The sequence below is a fragment of the Agrilus planipennis genome, unplaced genomic scaffold (assembly GCF_000699045.2).
Source record: "Agrilus planipennis isolate EAB-ADULT unplaced genomic scaffold, Apla_2.0 scaffold162, whole genome shotgun sequence".
NCBI classification, from domain to species: domain Eukaryota; kingdom Metazoa; phylum Arthropoda; class Insecta; order Coleoptera; family Buprestidae; genus Agrilus; species Agrilus planipennis.
In genome coordinates this window covers 310,719-328,456 of record NW_020438904.1, presented here as the reverse complement: position 1 = coordinate 328,456, position 17,738 = coordinate 310,719, and the positions used below count along the sequence as shown (strand labels likewise).

Below are 17,738 nucleotides of genomic sequence, written 5' to 3'. Positions count from 1 at the left end.
TTAAGAAAAAGTTTGAAATTAAATAAACAAATAGAAGTACAAGTGAGAAAGTAAGAAAGAAAAGTAGTGAAAAAAAGATAGAGAAATTAACTTACATTTCCTTGATGTCTGTGGAGTGATTGGATTGGGTTCCAATAGTTGGGGTTCAACTTCGTCTTCGCTCTAAAAAGAAAAATTCTAAATAAAAANTTTGGAAAAAACAAAATAAAAAGGAGATCACAACGAGACCCTGCGCACGTCATACGATACGTAGTAGCACGATAGCCCTTATGAAATCGAAAGAACAAGAAAAAAAACACACGGACAGATTTTCTTTCGTTCTGATCTCTTTATCATGAATCACGAATAAAATGTCGTAATTATAAAACAAACAAAAAAAAATAATTAGTTAAAAAGCTGCCGAAATCAATTAAGACGGAGAAAAATTATTATGTATTATCTACTGATGAGTGTTCTTTCACGGTTCCGGTCCACACACACAAAACAACAAACAATAACAAGAAGAAGAACAGAACAAACGAAATGAAACTTCCCATTTCCGACGATTACTGACGGCTTACCTTTGATGTCTGTTTTGCGTCGTTTTAGACTAGGAACCCTTCAGGACCGTTGACCCGAATCTGGGCTCGTATACTCTGGACGCTGTTCATGATCTTCTTCTGGTGACCTACGAGGGTGATGCCCAACTCGGTCAGATCTTTGACCGTCAGGTTCACCACCGCTTCCATGGTGTTGATGCCTCCCGTGTGGAAGTTGTCCACGTACCTCGTCATTTTGATCGAGTTCAGCCACTCCTCCACCGATGTGAAGTTGGTCAGGTCGGGGGCGTCTGCAGCAAGGGGGTTGTTCGACCTATTTTGACAGGGCAAAATAATCCCTTTAGCATATCGAAAAATTTTATTTGAAAAACGTTTTATATTGAGAAAAGGACCCTGTTTTTGTTATTTGATGCTGTTAATGTAATAAAGAGTCAAACAGTTAGAAAAAGAAAGTCGTAGGGGAGAAGTGTTTTTAGTAATTCAAAAAATTAATAACGAGGGGTCGGTCATCGAATAGATCATGCAAAATTAGTAAATGCAAAGTTATAAATTGAAAGGAAGGATGGCTTTTGTTAAGTCTTAACGAAAACGAAGTTAAAAAATCATAGAAAAGACTATTTAAGAAAAAGTTTGAAAATAAATAAACAAATAGAAGTAAAGAAAGAAAAGTTCTGAAAAAAAAATAAACAAATCAAACTCACATTTCCTTGATGACTTTGGAGTAATTGGACTGGGTTCTGATAGTTGAGGTTCAACTTCGTCTACGAACTATTGATGTCTGTCTTTCGATCGACCCCCACGATGGGGGGGTGAATCGGTTCGTATGTAATTCTTCTACCCTCTCTCTCTCTCTCTCTCTCTCGTCGCACGTGTAGGGAAAATAAACGAGACACATTAACTACTGTTTTAATGAATAATTAATACTTTTCTTTACAAATATATTACATCTTTACACTGACATTATGCGGAAGTTTAAAAAATTAGCAAAACCCAATCGAAAGCTGAATGTTCATTTAAAATCGTATAAATTTTATCGTTCCAAACGTTCAGTTTTCGTTTGGGATCAATATTAATCATATACAGTTAGGCAAGTCAAAGTTTGAGGAGAGAAGTGTTTGTCAATTGAAAACTAAATTAATTATTATATTATAATACGTTTTGTTTTGCATTTGTATTAATTTATAATTAAACGAACACTTCTCTACGGGCAATGTTGCATGGAATGTATAAAAAACGTACATGTTTAGGTATAATAATGTATAAATAGAAAATGGCTAAGAAATTACTGTGAAATCGATCTAAAAAATGTTTCGTTTAAATTATATCAGTCGTAACACATAATTAAGTAGAAAAAAAACAAGTTAAGTTATATATTATAATCAACACAATATAAAAAAAAAAAAAAAACAAACATTATTAGGCTTGAGCATTAAAGTTAAGTACATTTACAATGTGTTACATCCTAGTGAATTTATACCGATTGTACACTTCAGACACACTTAAAATTGGGGACCAACGTTTATTATTGCTATTCTTAAAAATCTTACTTTTAGAATAAATATGTGACAAACAGCCTTGGACATTTTTCTCGTAAGATACTCTTTTTTAACTAATTAAATCAAATCGAAATTAGGTTTCTATGAACTAGTTGAACGGTCACTTTGCTTTTGAGATAGAAAAAGGAATTATTAGATTTGTAATTTGATATTTGAACTTAAAAAGAATTGAGAAAAATACGACATACATTTACTACAAGGTATTTTACATAATTAATAATTTTATTATTGGTGTTCAGACGACTTTTTATTTCCTACAAATTACATGGAGTTGGAGGACGACAAACTGTTATCAAGGGGAGTACGTAAATTGGAGACCGAAGATTGTTCACTGATTTTACATAGCCAAAAGGAGAAATTATTTTCAATTACGTTTATCAGCATACAACAAATTCTAATGTCGAACTTTCTTCGTTCTCATTTTACGCCCTCCCGAAAAATGGCAGGCCTTTCTTCCTATCATATCATTATATTAATAATTTTCAAAAAAAGCAACAAAAAACGCGTAAAAATCTTTTGCTATTCTGCACTCGCTGTTAGTTAGTTCGAAATGACGATGATAAATGAAAGAGAAAATGATTATAGAAAGAAGGATTGAAGGGGTGTGGGAGACGATAGCACACGTCTAATTAATCCCTAAATCGCGTTTCTCATAAATACTTAAAAACTAACCCTTACTTACGTACGTACAGTAAAAATCACATTATAAATCTCAGATTATAACAAATCGTATATAAGCTTGCTTATTACTTTTCATTTCTTTTTATTTTTTATTAATTAATTATGTATTATTTCGTTAAAAATATGTGATAGACGATATCTGTGTAACAAAAGTGCAGTCTTTACTTGGTATGAGCGCGCAGGTACTCGGCATCTCCCCTATAGTCCTGACGCTATTTGTGAATAATAGAGACGTGGAAAAAAAAGAACACAAATTTGGAAAAAACAAAATAAAAAGGAGATCACAACGAGACCCTGCGCACGTCATACGATACGTAGTAGCACGATAGCCCTTATGAAATCGAAAGAACAAGAAAAAAAACACACGGACAGATTTTCTTTCGTTCTGATCTCTTTATCATGAATCACGAATAAAATGTCGTAATTATAAAACAAACAAAAAAAAATAATTAGTTAAAAAGCTGCCGAAATCAATTAAGACGGAGAAAAATTATTATGTATTATCTACTGATGAGTGTTCTTTCACGGTTCCGGTCCACACACACAAAACAACAAACAATAACAAGAAGAAGAACAGAACAAACGAAATGAAACTTCCCATTTCCGACGATTACTGACGGCTTACCTTTGATGTCTGTTTTGCGTCGTTTTAGACTAGGAACCCTTCAGGACCGTTGACCCGAATCTGGGCTCGTATACTCTGGACGCTGTTCATGATCTTCTTCTGGTGACCTACGAGGGTGATGCCCAACTCGGTCAGATCTTTGACCGTCAGGTTCACCACCGCTTCCATGGTGTTGATGCCTCCCGTGTGGAAGTTGTCCACGTACCTCGTCATTTTGATCGAGTTCAGCCACTCCTCCACCGATGTGAAGTTGGTCAGGTCGGGGGCGTCTGCAGCAAGGGGGTTGTTCGACCTATTTTGACAGGGCAAAATAATCCCTTTAGCATATCGAAAAATTTTATTTGAAAAACGTTTTATATTGAGAAAAGGACCCTGTTTTTGTTATTTGATGCTGTTAATGTAATAAAGAGTCAAACAGTTAGAAAAAGAAAGTCGTAGGGGAGAAGTGTTTTTAGTAATTCAAAAAATTAATAACGAGGGGTCGGTCATCGAATAGATCATGCAAAACAAAGTTATTGAGAGGTGAATTCTGGACATAATAAAAATCGCTGGCACTAATTGTAAGCAATGCAAGATAAAAAAAGCTATTAAAACTGTATAATTAATTGACGATAGTTTAAAAAAAAAATTAAGACTAAAAAATCGAGATTACGTTATATAAGATTTAAAAAAAGATAGATGCAAAAGATGTGTCATGTTAGAAAGGTACAACTAAAGTTTTTGCAAAACTGAACCGAGAAAACTTGCAGTTGCAAAAACTTTTCATCGTACTTCAATAACGACTTGGAATTTTTTAGTGATTTATAATAAGGAAGAAAATCGATTTGATTAGAGAAAAATTCCACAGTCGTTATTGTCATGTCATTAACTAGCAAATTAATTGTAAAAATTAAAAATAAAATAAGCGCAATACCTTCGCAACAAAACAAAACCAAAAGCAATATTTACAAGTTGTTAAAATTGACCCACGCCCCAGTCTTTGCACAATTCTCAGTGTCTGTTGACGACCACTGGCTTGTGACTGTGTCTTCTTGGCCCCCTGTCTCCCGCCCCCATTCGCCGTTGCCACCCCCGACGAGGTCCTCGTTATTTTCTTCGCGCGACATGTCCGAAAATCGAAAATTGTCGAACTTAAAACCACCACCGTTATTTAAATTATTTTCCAACCAATTTCTCGTACCGGACGACGACTGATCATCGCAAATGTTAGTAGTGAAATTATTCAAAAAATTCGAACTGCTACTGGTGGTGTATATGGGGGGGCATAATTGCAACAAACTGCCCCCCGACGACGGTCGAAAATCGGGACGTGCAACCGGCTCTAACGGCACGAAAAATGTCCCGAACGTCGGAAAATCGCCGTAATTTTGATTTGGAAAAATACTAGAGGGGGGCAACTGGGCGAGAGACACGTCTTGCATTTCGTTAACTAGTTTTGAATTGGGCCAAAAATAGGGATTAAGCGGCGGCTGGCGTCTAAAAGGGAGCAACAAGAAACTTGTGTTAAAACATCTACTTATCTAATTATTAAAAACAGTGTCGTGAAAATCAAATATTAATAAACAAACAAACAAACAAGAAACAAAAAATGTACCTATTGTGCGGTGATATGTGATTGAATTAATTAATTAATAATTTGATGATTAATAAACAATAAAGGCACAAGAAGCAAAAAAGCATTTGATATTCGTTTTAAATTGGAACAGATGAGATGTGCAATACAAAATCAAGTGAGTCTACGACAACAAATGAAATACGACAGAAGTACGAGGTGTGTAAGTAGAGAGACAGGCGGTAAAGTCGGGGAAGTACACGAAATTAATTTTTTAAGGAAAAACAACGACTTACCGGTTCTGGGCGATTTTTCTCAACGTATCGGGGACTCTTATAAGTTTGTCTAACGTTTTCACGATCGACTGGAAGGAAGGCCTGTGGGTCCTTTCCTTCTGCCAACAATCCAGCATCAACTGGTATATTGCTTCGGGGCAGTCCATAGGTGCAGGCAACCTGGTACACGAAAATAAATAAATAAAAAAATCGGTTGTCTGTAAATTCGGTTTACTGACGATAGTTGAACGTGACAACGTCATAAGAAAATACTGATGGAATGGTTTTGTATGGATATATAGAAGGAGGTAAATGGAAATGTATTATTGTATAGCAGCTGTCCACGCGGACGCATCGCTCACTCAAGTAGGAGAGAGACAGATGTCGAACGCCGCCGAACGCGGAGGCCGATTGTGCCTCTTTGTCGCTCGTTCCGCGCTCTCGCTTGCACTCCAAGCCTTAAATGGAACGCCTCAGAGCGAGGTAACGCCGCATGAGTCATGTTTTTTCGTGCGTGCAGCCGGATCCATCGAATTATAAGACGTTGTCACGTCAAAAAAATATTACCAACACTAAAAATTCTTTGCAGGACTCTGCTGTTGTTTTATATTAATTCTAAGCAAGTTTGTGGTAGAAGAATGGTAAAAGAAATGCTCACCTGTATCCCTTCTCTATGCTTTTTATGACGTCCTGGTTCGACCAGTTCCAGTAGGGTCTCTCGCCGTAGGACATCACCTCCCAACAGACGATTCCCATGGACCACACGTCGCTGGCGGAGGTGAATTTCCGGAAGGCTATCGCTTCCGGTGCCGTCCACCTTACCGGAATCTTGCCGCCCTAGAACCGTTAAGAAAAATAAATTCGTTTCAAATAATTTCGTTCGACGTAGTTCGCGGGAAGTGTTTTTACCCTTGTCGTGTAGGCTCCTTCCGTTGCGCTTTCAATTTCTCTACTTAGGCCGAAGTCCGCTATCTTACAAACTAGTTGAGAGTTAACTAAAACGTTCCTGGCGGCCAGGTCCCTGTGGACGTAGTTCATCTCGCTCAGATACTGCATCCCGGACGCTATGCCCCTCAACATCCCCACCAACTGGAGCACTTGGAATTTACCATCGTTGGCCTATCGGAAAAGATAAATATTTTCTCCAGGCACCTTCACACTACGCGCACCCGGTTTTCTACTCACCCTCAGGAATGTGTCCAGAGATCCGTTCTCCATATACTCGGTGATGATCATGACGGGATTCGACTTCGTGACAACGCCCTGGAGGAAAATGACGTTGGGGTGTTCGAACTGACCCATGATGGACGCCTCGGTCAGGAAATCGTTTCTGGCTTTCTCATGCGAACCGGCTTTTAGTGTTTTTATTGCTACGTCTATTTCGTTATTGCTGCTGATTTTGAGTTTGCCCTTGCAAACGTCCCCAAACTCGCCACCCCCTGTGAAATTTCGAACAACACATTTTAGTAATTTCCACGATACGTGGTACCTATGTAATTTTTATTACCAATAATGGCTTCGATTGTGATACAACTTGCGTCAATTTCTCTGGCGAATTCGCGGACGGCTTGGTTGGGGTCTTCATAAGTGTGGGGGTCGATGTAGGTCCGGGACGCACCCCCGATAGGCGCGAACAGTGGCGTGGTCACTGTAAAAAGTCCGTCAGTTCTAAACGTTGTCCAAATAATAAATAGAGTTTACTTGCGAAGACGCCTTTCAATTTGCAAATATAGGGTTGTTCGGAAAGTCATTTCGTTTTTTCCCGACAGAGGATTTAATTGTATCCTTTTGCACCCAACTTCACATTTAAGCCGTATAATTTTTATATGCTTTGAGAGCTCATATAGCAAGGCTTGTGTGTGAAAAATTCCAATTAATTCTACGCAGTAGTTTTTGGTTGGTGCCCTTTTAAATATGGAGAGCGATAAGCAGCATTTTCGACATATCTTACTCTTTTACTACAGAAAGGGTAAAAATGCTGTTCAAGCCAGAAAGAAATTGACTGATGTGTATGGAGAAGGTGTGTTGACAGTACGCCAGTGCCAGAACTGGTTCGCTAAATTTCGATCCGGCAATTTTGATGTCGAAGATGCACCACGTTCGGAAAGGCCGGTTGAAGCTGATAAAGACGCGATAAAGGCATTAGTTGATGTGAACCGGCGAATAACAACACGTGAGATCGGATTGAGGTTAAATTTATCAAATTCAACAGTTTATGACCACTTGAAAGGCCGGGATTATCCTCGAAGCTTAATGTATGGGTTCCCCATGTTCTCACAGAGAGAAATCTGTGTCGCCGCATTGACGTCTGCGATTCGCTTCTCAAACGTCACGAAAATGATTCGTTTTTGAAGCGCATCATCACTGGGGACGAAAAATGGGTTGTATACAACAACGTCAAACGCAAGAGGTCATGGAGCAAAAAAGATGAACCGGCTCAAACCATATCCAAAGCCGATATTCACCAAAAAATGGTGATGCTGTCCGTTTGGTGGGATTTTAAAGGAATCGTTTTTTTTTTTAGCTTTTACCGGATAACACAACGATTAATTCGGAAGTCTACTGTCATCAGCTGGACAAACTGAATGATGCACTTCAACAGAAAATGTCAGAACTAATCAACGGGAAAGGTGTAGTTTCACCAAGACAACGCGAGACCTCACACAAGTTTGGTCACTCGCCAAAAGCTTTTACAGCTTGAATGGGATACAATACTACACCCACCATATTCTCCAGACCTGGCACCATCGGATTATTATTTGTTCCGGTCACTCCAAAATTTTTTAGACGGTAAAACCTTCACCTCAAATGAGGAGGTCAAAAACCTCCTCGATCAGTTTTTTGCCAGCAAAGACCAAAAATTTTATGAGCGTGGAATTATGCTACTACCAGAAAGATGGCAAAAGGTGTTGGACCAGAACGGTCAATATATAATTTAATAAAGTATTTGTTTATTATACGAAAACTGTCTTTCATTTCCACAAAAAAAAAAACCAAATGACTTTCCGAACAACCCGATAGAATAAGTATCTACTATTGCTGTTACCTATGTGTTTTTTTTTTACTTTATTCAAAAAAGCCACACGAAAAATGATAATTAAGAATCCTGTCGTGAAAAAATTAATTAATTCAAGCGAGAGCATGCAATAATTACGTATAAATAAAAATTATTTATTACGAAACAAAAACAATTACCATTGGTATGCGTTGTAACGATAGGGGGGTTATCCAGGCTATGGTGCACTAAAAACAAAGAGTAACAAAAAAATAATAAAAAAACGCCGAATTTAATTTAAGAATGCAAATCAAAAATAGCATTTACAAAAAAAGCAAGCACGACGTCTACAAGATAAAATGTCTTAGAGTGCGATAATACGTGCAAAAAAGTACGATTACGGAAGAAAAATCGAACAAGGAGCAACTGGCAAACATTGTACACTTACTGTAAGTTACTACAAGTCCTTTTTGGCATGAAAACAACAGGGTAAGTTCAATAAATAAGAGGGGTAGTGCAGTCATCTAAACTTTCGTGACATAACTCTAGAGTTTGTATCTTATTTATTTAAATCGGAACGTAACAAGATAATCTCTACGGGAGTTAGACGCAGGCAATTCTAATGTGTAAATATAATATCATCTAAGTGTCATTCAATTCAAAAAAGACATAACGTTTTGTATCTTTAAAATTTAATAGGTAACAAAAAACTATCGGACGTAAAAATATACCAAAAGTAGAATGTGTTACTTTTCTTGTCGTATTTAGACAATTTATTTATTATCTCAACTTTCTTCTCCAACAAACCTTTACGCACATATTTAAAGGATTAGAATAATCATAATCCAAAATGTACATAAGCCACACCATTATTTAGTACGAAAATAGTTTGGAAAAAGTGTTAAAATACTTTCGGGCGATTAATACGAAACAAACGAAGAGCGCGCCGCCTCACCATGAAACTTTCCCCGATGAAAAACAAAAAAGAGAAACAAAAGTGTGAAAAACTTACCTTCGCCGTTTCTATATTCTAATGTATCACAGTCGCTCGGCTGTTTCTTGTTGCACTCATCGTTAGCCCTCGAACGCAAGAAGACCACCGTCAAAACGATCACGGCGACCAAGATGACCACGATGACCACAATACCGCCGGCCATGAACCTCAGATGAAGCCCCTCTTCGTCCCCTATGTAGGCTGGAAAAGGAACAAAAAAAAAATTCCCGGTAACCGCCAACCGAACGAGTCGAATTAACAAACGAAAATGACCGATTCAAAATAAAAAAAAAAAATCAAGAATAAATCGATCGATCCGGTATGGAATTCCTGAGGAAGGACGACTTACCTGTGTTCAAAACTTGACCGGTGGTTTTCAGGATGACGGGAGAATAGTTACCCCATCCCTTGTGGCTTTTGGCTCGGACTTGAATACCATACTCTGTTCGTTGTTGTAGACCCGTGATGGTTGTCGATTGTTCCGATGTATAAATGGACGAAACGTTGCTGTAATCCGCGTCGCCTCTGGCCGAATAACGGACCTGGAATAACAAAATAAATCAAATCGAGTTAACAAAAAAAATGAAGCACAAACTTACCTCGTACAGTTCCACCGGTTCGTGGTCGTTTCCGTCGAAAGAAGGCGCGTCCCACGCGAGACCGATCTCGGTACTTTTCACGGAAGTTACGCGGACGTTCGGTATACTGTTGGCCACGGACGCTTCCGTGGTGACGACGATGTTCGCGAATTTCGGCGGGGTTTTCGCGGAACTCAAGTGAGAAACGCCGTTCTCTGCGTACACTTGGAACCCGTACGAAGTCAGAGCGTTCAGTCCGCTGATTGTTACCCTGGTATCGTTGAAAATTTCCTGAAATCATTCCATTACATCTTACAACAATACGAAATATGTTATTTAAAAACAACTTACAGCACTGGGAATGTATTGGACGGCGCCTGAACTACACGCGTCGCACTTGATCCTGTAATAGATATCAGTCCTGCCCCCCAGATATTGGGGCGGACTCCAACTTAACGTGACCATAGACTGGTCGACGAAATTTAGAGTCAAATTTTGCGGCGCTGACGGGGGCTCTGAAATGGAAAGAAAATTATTTTTAAACAACAAAAAATTCAACCGAGTGTACAGACGGAATCGACTTACGTGTACACGGCATATCTTTGGGGTCTTTAGGTGCCCTGAAATACCCATCGTTGCATTTACACTCGACGGAACCGTTCTTGATTGCTTTGGAATATTCCGGACAGGATTTGCACTCCCCGTCGCCCGCTTTATCTTTGTATTTTCCGATCGGACAAACTAAAAACGAAATAATTTTATCAAAAATATTATAACAAGTATCGGAAACAAACTCACTGTTGCAGGCTTGTTTTTCGACGTCGGGCTGAAATCCCGCTTTGCATTTGCATCCGCCGGTGGGCAAAGACCATTTTCCGTCCCCCTTGCACACGTACGAGGGGGCAATGTCGTCCACTTCTGCATTTTTTACGCACACCCCCTTCGCCAACACTATCACTGTGGCTTCCTTGCCGGTGGGGGTGGCGTTGAAATGGGCGAAATTTATCGTGGTCTCTGGACATGTTATGTAATAAATCTACAAAACAAAAACAAAAAAACAATAACCGGAAAATCGCGATAAAGGTAAATTGCAAGCCGTACCTTAATTGCTAAGAGCGATATGCAAGCTCCTTGGTCCATGAAAGCGATATACACTCCCTTTTTCGTTACGGGGATGCTTCTAACTTCGGAATTGATGTTAACCTCGCTATTGGAATTAAAACGGCCCTCGCCAGCTGCGATACGGGCTGCACAGGAAAAATAAATCGAGAAGTAGAAAAATTGACAACAATTACGACATACACGAACACTCACCTACTAATTTGTAACTATCGGTCTCCCAAGGGGGTGGCTCCCTTGTAGCGGCATCGAATTCGTAATAAAGTAAGCTAAAAGTTTCCTTGCACGAGAGCGCGTTGCCTAAAACAAGTGATCGATTAGAAAATTGAACCGACGCAACGCCGTATAAAATATTCGTGCAGCAACGAAAAGGAAACAGTTGCTAAACGAAAGGGTATTGTTTGTTTAGAATGTAGAGTTTGAAATAAACGTTTCGGTCAAATGCACTGGATATTCGTTTTCCAGTAAAAGGATCGCTTTTCGTTTCACTGAGTTACCAAAATACCAACCCACTCCGAAAACGCATCCCCTTTCAAACTCGGGACCCTAGCACCGGCTCACAATTGCCGAATTTTCCGCACGACCGACGCGGAAAAGGTGGTGCTAAAATATCCAACGCGTATCGATGATGCCCACAAAGCTTATGACCCATGTACAGTTATCGTTCAAAAAGGTGTACGAGAACACAAGTAGAATTTGTGGGTACATTTCGTAAATATTACAGTCCACATGAAATAATTCATGTCATTCACCATTATTTATATGTATTATTATAAATAAGTGGAATATTTCACCGAAATCTTTGTTTAATTGCAAGGCTACAAAGGGTGGATAAAATTTAGTACGAGATAATAATTAAATACCTGATAAAATAAAAAGGAAAGAGGTAGTGAACTCTTACTAGGTATGACATTAGATTGTAACTAATCTAGTATAAGTAATGCATACCATACTTTATTAAATCATTGATCCCCAGTTTCCCCTTTTTTTTCGAATTAACTGTACAATTTCAAAAGTACATATAGAGAATGCAGTCCCTTATACGTAAATGCATGTAAATTTCGAGTGTATTTGTCCAAGTAAATAGACAAACTCAATTAATTACCTGACTCGATTTTCAAACACACGTATGTAGTACCCCCTATTTACGAATGCGTGTGTGTGTGTGTGTGTGGGTAAACACCATGTACTAGAAGCATCGGGCCTGATTAACCCGATCTGGGCCTAATTTGCACTTATTTTACCTCTGTTTGAACAAGAACATTGACAGAGATCACGTTCGTTGCGGGCAAACCGAAATCCGATTTTTTACGCGCGAAAAACACACAACACTTTGGAATCTGTGTAACAAATATAAATACAGACGAATCTCGGTCCAAATGGACCAACTACAAACATTGTACAAAGTACGGTGCTATAATACTGGTACGATGTTTAAATATTATACGTACAAAACGTATTCGATAATAAAAAATAATGTCCAGCCTGCGGGAAGGTTATGAGGGTAAAAAAGAAAGCAAATTCGCTGGTAAAAATGGTCCCACGTAGTGTAAAAAGTTTGATTACTAGAGGGGAATTATTACCATCTATAGATTTAGAGAAAGCTTTTGACAATGTTAAATGGGACAAGATGTTAAATATACTTAAAAATGTAGGGATGAGTTACAGAGATAGAAGAGTGACTAAACTTAGTTTGAATAAAGAGCAACAGGCAGTTATAGAGATGGGGCTGCAGCGAAGAGAAGTAAATATTAGGAAGGGAGTCAGGCAGGGATGCACACTGTCATCGCTACTTTTTAATCTATACATCGAAGACGCCATCAACATCATTAAAGACAGTACAACTGTAGGGATAGATGTGCAAGGGCAAAAGATTAGTATGCTCAGATTTGCAGATGATATAGTAGTAGTATTAGCATCTAGAAAGGAGGACCTTGAGATAGCTTTAAATAAAATGGAAGCGGTACTGACAGATCAGTACTGTATGAAAATAAATAAAACTAAAACTAAAATACTGGTATGCAAGGGAAAAAAAGTAGGGAAAGAGTGAATATAAAGATAGGAGACGAAAAATTAGAAGAAGTGGCTGATTTTAGATACCTAGGAAGTCAGATAAGTGAGGATGGAAGGAGTAGTAGGGATATAAAGCAGAGGATAGCGCAGGGTCGTGTCGCCTTTAATAAAAAGAAGTCACTTCTATGCTCGCGAACGGTTAATTTAGAAATTCGAAAAAGGTTGTTAAAGGTGTATGTTTGGAGCACGGCGTTGTACGGGTGCGAAACATGGACAGTGGGAGCGGCGGAAAAGAAAAGGTTAGAAGCGTTCGAAATGTGGTGTTATAGGCGGATGATGAGGATATCGTGGGTAGAAAAGGTTAGAAATGAAGAGGTATTGGAAAGAATAGGAGAACAGAGGACTCTGTGGAAGTCAATAAAAAATAGGCGAGATAGGTTGGTAGGACACCTTCTCAGACATGAAGGTCTAGTCAGAGACATATTAGAGGCAGAAACGGGAGTTAGGAGGGGTAGAGGTAGACCTAGGTTAAATTAGTGTTGGCAAAGAGTTAAGGATGTGGGATGTTATAGTTTTAGGGAAATGCGAAGTTTAGCTCAGGATAAGAAAGAGTGGAGGTACGTGTCCAACCAGTCTTAGGATTGACGACCTTATGATGATGATGACAGATTTAATCGTTATTCTTGTGAAATTCCTTTACGCTGTGTTTTTATTTAAAACAAAGATTTTTAACCATTTGAATACCAAGGCTGGGTATATTAACGTTTGGCCCAATACTGAGGCAGCCATGCATTGGCTAGTCAATACTGGTCTACAGTTCTAACAATCTTCAACTTAACGTTTCGCCAAGTCATATCCAATACTGGACAATAAAGTATTGGTCAAAAAAGTTGCCCAGTTTTGGATTAATTTTGTTTTCGTATAATATTAACTACCCCATCTTGGGTTACTATTTTTCACCAAGTCTTAGTCCAATATTGGTTGCCAATCTCGGACCAGAATTGAACAATTTTGGACCAAGCTTGAACTAAACTCGGTCCCGTGGTGATTTCCTACATGGGAAGACGCTTTTCAATCAAATCTACTAATTAATTTCTTGCAACTACAAAAGATAATTACAAGTGGCTACGAAACAATTAGTACCTACGAATAACGTTTGTGACGACGTGTACATATACCCTTGGATAGCGTAGCGTGTAATTTATGGACAGAAAGGGGGACGACGTATAACGAGTGTAAACAACGGGGAATGAAATATTGCACCCCCGCACATAAACACGAATATAGCAAATTTATTTACCTGGAAACAGACTGCAGTCCCTGATGGTAAACTTGATTTCGATATATATGCGATTGGCGACGCCCCGGTCTATGAACGGCGTCCACAACCAATTGTTTACATTATCATAGGCGACGTCGCACACGACGTACGAACGCCAGTTTATCCCTTTCACAAAGTCCGTAAACGACTCTTCCACCCACTGTAACAAAAAAGAAAAAGGGAAAATTAATTATGTACACAGTTACCCGTATAAAAAAAAATTAATTCTATTCCTTCTTGGCACAGTTTACCCTAAAAGGAAAGGCAGATGCAAGATGTTCCGACAACTACCCTCTCGAAATAAGTGACAATAATTCAACCCCTTTGCTTTCCCCTTCTTGAGTTTCTATAGGTAGGTATCGAATGTAATTGCCTCGAGAACACTCCTTGATCTTTTCCCTCATCTTATCAGCTAATTCGCGATTCTAAAAACACTCGCGTTCCAATTTCGCACAAACGACACCCCTCTACTCTAAGTGGTAGGCACGAGCGGTTAAAGGGGGACGAATCGCGAAATAAGGGCCCCGAGTAAGGTCTCTCGGTGCCATTACCAAAATTTAAAGCCGCCAGCAAAATTCGTTTTGTCACAGCAGTGTAGCTGTTAGACTACGATAACATGAACTTTTTGATAATAAGGGATGCTAAGTAAACCGCACAAAAAGGAACTGCATCACGTGAACCTCTTTCTGCATCTATTTTCTTTTAAGGGCGTCTTTGTTTCATTTTTTTAACTGTAAGAGTAAGTAGCTACATATTATTCCAAATCCGGTTGTAAAACTGAAGGCAACGGTACCAGACTTCAATTAGTAAGATTACAAAATGTTTCCGTATAGCCGTCGGTATATAGGGGGTTGAGAATTTACGTTTAAAGTCAGCGCTCGCTAGCTCGCTCGCTCGCTCGCCACGATGGACCGGGAAATAAAATTAACAGCTCTGGTGTTTTATGGGCCCGCCAGTTTGTTTTAAGAACTTTAACGTCCAGATTTATTCTGGGTACCGAAACGGCTTCTGAAGTTTACAAAACGGATTTTATTAGCTTCGTCTGCAAACGAATAAAAAAAAAAAAACTACCGTCGTGGCACATCTCAATCAATCAAAATGCACAGACTCAAAAAAAAAAAATAACTTTTTTGATGGTACAGTTCTGTGTTGCCGACGTGAAATTATCAGCGGCGCATATCTCCAACACGTCAAGAGGATTTATGTAGACGGTAGTAGAACAAAAGACACAACAAGACGTCTGGTTGAACGTACGTGTCGTTCCAAGTCTATGGTACCTACGTTTTCATCCCCTCATTAAATAAGCGTTTTGATGTGTGCGAATTTGGAGATTCTGTCTGGCACTTGTGTTCCTTCGACTGCCGATAATTTACCGATATTCGGTTGTAGAAGGAAAAATTCAGGATTTATTGAAAAGAAAAAACGATATTGATAGAATAAAATAATTCGAAGTGGTCTGTGTTCTGTCGAAACTGCCAGACTTCGATCTTTTTGGATCTCATCAGCGCGTCGCAGACAGCTCCGACAGAACACAGACCAACTATTACCTGCTGTCTTAACAGCGCGTTTTAAAAAATACCACAAATGGCGCGGTAAACGCCATCTGTAGTACGATGCTACATTTTAGGATTACGTATGCTCCAATAAGGTCCATTTAAATAAATGGATATCTACTTGCTGAAACGAATTTTTTGATACTGATAGAGAATAATACATGAACACATCCAGTCACATAATCCATGTTCTCATAAAAACTTTCCAATTCCCTACCTAAGGCTTCCCTGTTGATAATTCCCCGAATTTTAAAAATACCATCAAGAAAAACTTAAAACAAATATGTTCTATATCTATCTTCAACATAGCTAGATGCATACACCGCAACAAGTGTCATTTATAGGCTAAAATATTCGAAATCTACCCTCTAACATGATATCTTAAGCATATACATTTGTTAGGTTTTGGATAAATGGAAGAATAACGTCGAATGGGATTCTTCGAAGGACTTCTTTTTATTTCCCATCGTCAATGCAAGGAAGTACCACCTCTATCGACCTTTCTAAAAGCGTAAAACCCCTCGGGATTTGACCTGGACTTTCAATCGGTGATAGAGGAAGGCCGGGAGCGTATTTGAAAAGGCGCTCGAAGACGTTAGACCATCTGATGCTTGCGATTCGACCTACTACTACACCTTCATTCCGTCTCTTTGACGTAGCCATTTTAAATATTTAAAGTAGCAGTAGGTAGCAAGCCCTTTCAGGGTGCACAAATTGAGATAAATTTGCTACAGACACCAAAGAAGAAAACCGAGTTAATTTTTGTACTTCGGCGGTTTTGAAATTCCATTTTGTAGACATTTAAATAATGGAAATTTTCATTTTACATCGGGGATTATTATGTAAAAAAAAGCGACTTAGTAGCAGCGGTACAACCGAAAGGGATTAAAGCCGACCCGAGCTTGCAAATTAAACTTCAATGAAACGGAAAACTTTCGAAGACGTCTTCTTGGTCTTGTTGTTTTCCAACCGGGCAAGTCGGGAGTTTAATTAAAACGATACTGTGCGTCTAAGTCATGGCATCCCGTTCAGTTTTTTTTTTTTTTTTGTTTTCTTTCGAGACGCCGTCCGCGATTTTGATAAGATTACACTAAATTTAAACCCAATTAATCATCCTCGCCATCTTCGAGACAAATAATTAAGAAGTTGAACAACTCGAAGAGCCAAGGATGATGATGATTATGATGTAAACAACCCTTCTTATTTACCAAATATTGACAAATTGTTGACCATCTAAAACTTATTAATATTACAAACAGTAGGAGAACAGAGGGCATTAGGGAAATCAATGAGAAATAGGAGAGATAGGTTATTAAGTTAGGGACATATTAGAAGCAGAAACAGAAGAGGTAGATCTAGACAAGAAGTTGCTCGAGTTTTTGAAAAATGATAAGAGACTCAAAATAGGAAGAATGTCTTAGGATGCTGATGATAACGATGACTTTATCAGACATGCCGAATAAGGGTTTCCCTTGTGCATCACTGGTATTTTTAGACAATGAAATTGTAACAAATCACGCATTTCTTTTCCTCTAAAAGGACACAGCGAAAGTACATTTCCTTTTTTATTGCGTTAACGCATTAGTCCCTTCTTTCTTCCTGTACTAACAAATACAACAGCTCAGATGCCATCAGGTCAACAAAACCCTTTTTCTTATATCGTAAAAGAAAAACCTACTCGACTGTAAACACACGTAATGACCGAATGTGTCCCCGGTGCGTGTCTTTCTTTTTTATTATTTCGAGTTAACGACGGTCGAAAGGCATGACAAATAAAGATGGTACTGTAGGGTCGACAGAGCAACTTTAGCGTGTACGAAAAGTAAAAGCCAGAAAGAGACACATAAGGGGATGCCTATGAATTACGTATAATAGGTAAAGGTAATTGGAGAGTGGGGAATCTAGTCGAGCGTTATAGTNGTACGGGACAACCGTTG

General features: G+C 38.8%; 2 protein-coding genes across 7 annotated transcripts in view; both read right to left on the bottom strand.

Moving 5' to 3' along the window:
* Window positions 1-420: 420 nt before the first annotated feature.
* On the bottom strand, window positions 421-1,044 carry LOC112904090 (ephrin type-A receptor 8-like). The gene has a single exon (XM_025973327.1). The coding sequence runs from the start codon at window positions 771-773 to the stop codon at window positions 585-587; it is 189 nt and encodes a 62-aa protein (XP_025829112.1). The 5' UTR covers window positions 774-1,044; the 3' UTR covers window positions 421-584.
* Window positions 1,045-1,240: 196 nt separating this feature from the next.
* Window positions 1,241-17,738, bottom strand: part of LOC108739645 (ephrin type-B receptor 1-B) — a 77,490-nt gene continuing 60,992 nt past the window's right edge. The window contains exons 4-20 of one of the 6 annotated variants that reach the window (XM_018473640.2): window positions 14,228-14,408; window positions 11,110-11,214; window positions 10,897-11,042; window positions 10,594-10,831; window positions 10,381-10,536; window positions 10,147-10,310; window positions 9,817-10,086; window positions 9,567-9,759; window positions 9,236-9,409; window positions 8,424-8,471; window positions 6,736-6,876; window positions 6,414-6,667; window positions 6,138-6,347; window positions 5,887-6,065; window positions 5,250-5,408; window positions 4,350-4,877; window positions 1,241-3,693 (exon numbers count right to left, since the gene is read on the bottom strand). In XM_018473640.2, coding sequence (XP_018329142.1) covers window positions 3,426-3,693; window positions 4,350-4,877; window positions 5,250-5,408; window positions 5,887-6,065; window positions 6,138-6,347; window positions 6,414-6,667; window positions 6,736-6,876; window positions 8,424-8,471; window positions 9,236-9,409; window positions 9,567-9,759; window positions 9,817-10,086; window positions 10,147-10,310; window positions 10,381-10,536; window positions 10,594-10,831; window positions 10,897-11,042; window positions 11,110-11,214; window positions 14,228-14,408 — 3,414 coding nt within the window. In that variant the 3' untranslated portion in view covers window positions 1,241-3,425. Of the gene's footprint in view, window positions 3,694-4,314; window positions 4,878-5,249; window positions 5,409-5,886; window positions 6,066-6,137; window positions 6,348-6,413; window positions 6,668-6,735; window positions 6,877-8,423; window positions 8,472-9,235; window positions 9,419-9,566; window positions 9,760-9,816; window positions 10,087-10,146; window positions 10,311-10,380; window positions 10,537-10,593; window positions 10,832-10,896; window positions 11,043-11,109; window positions 11,215-14,227; window positions 14,409-17,738 lie in introns of all 6 variants that reach the window. The other 5 variants (XM_018473639.2, XM_018473642.2, XM_018473641.2 and 2 more) reach the window with 5 other exon arrangements.

Coding starts and splice junctions, on each gene's coding strand:
- LOC112904090 (XM_025973327.1), bottom strand. CDS start 773: ATGACGAGGTACGTGGACAACTTCCACACGGGAGGCATCAACACCATG.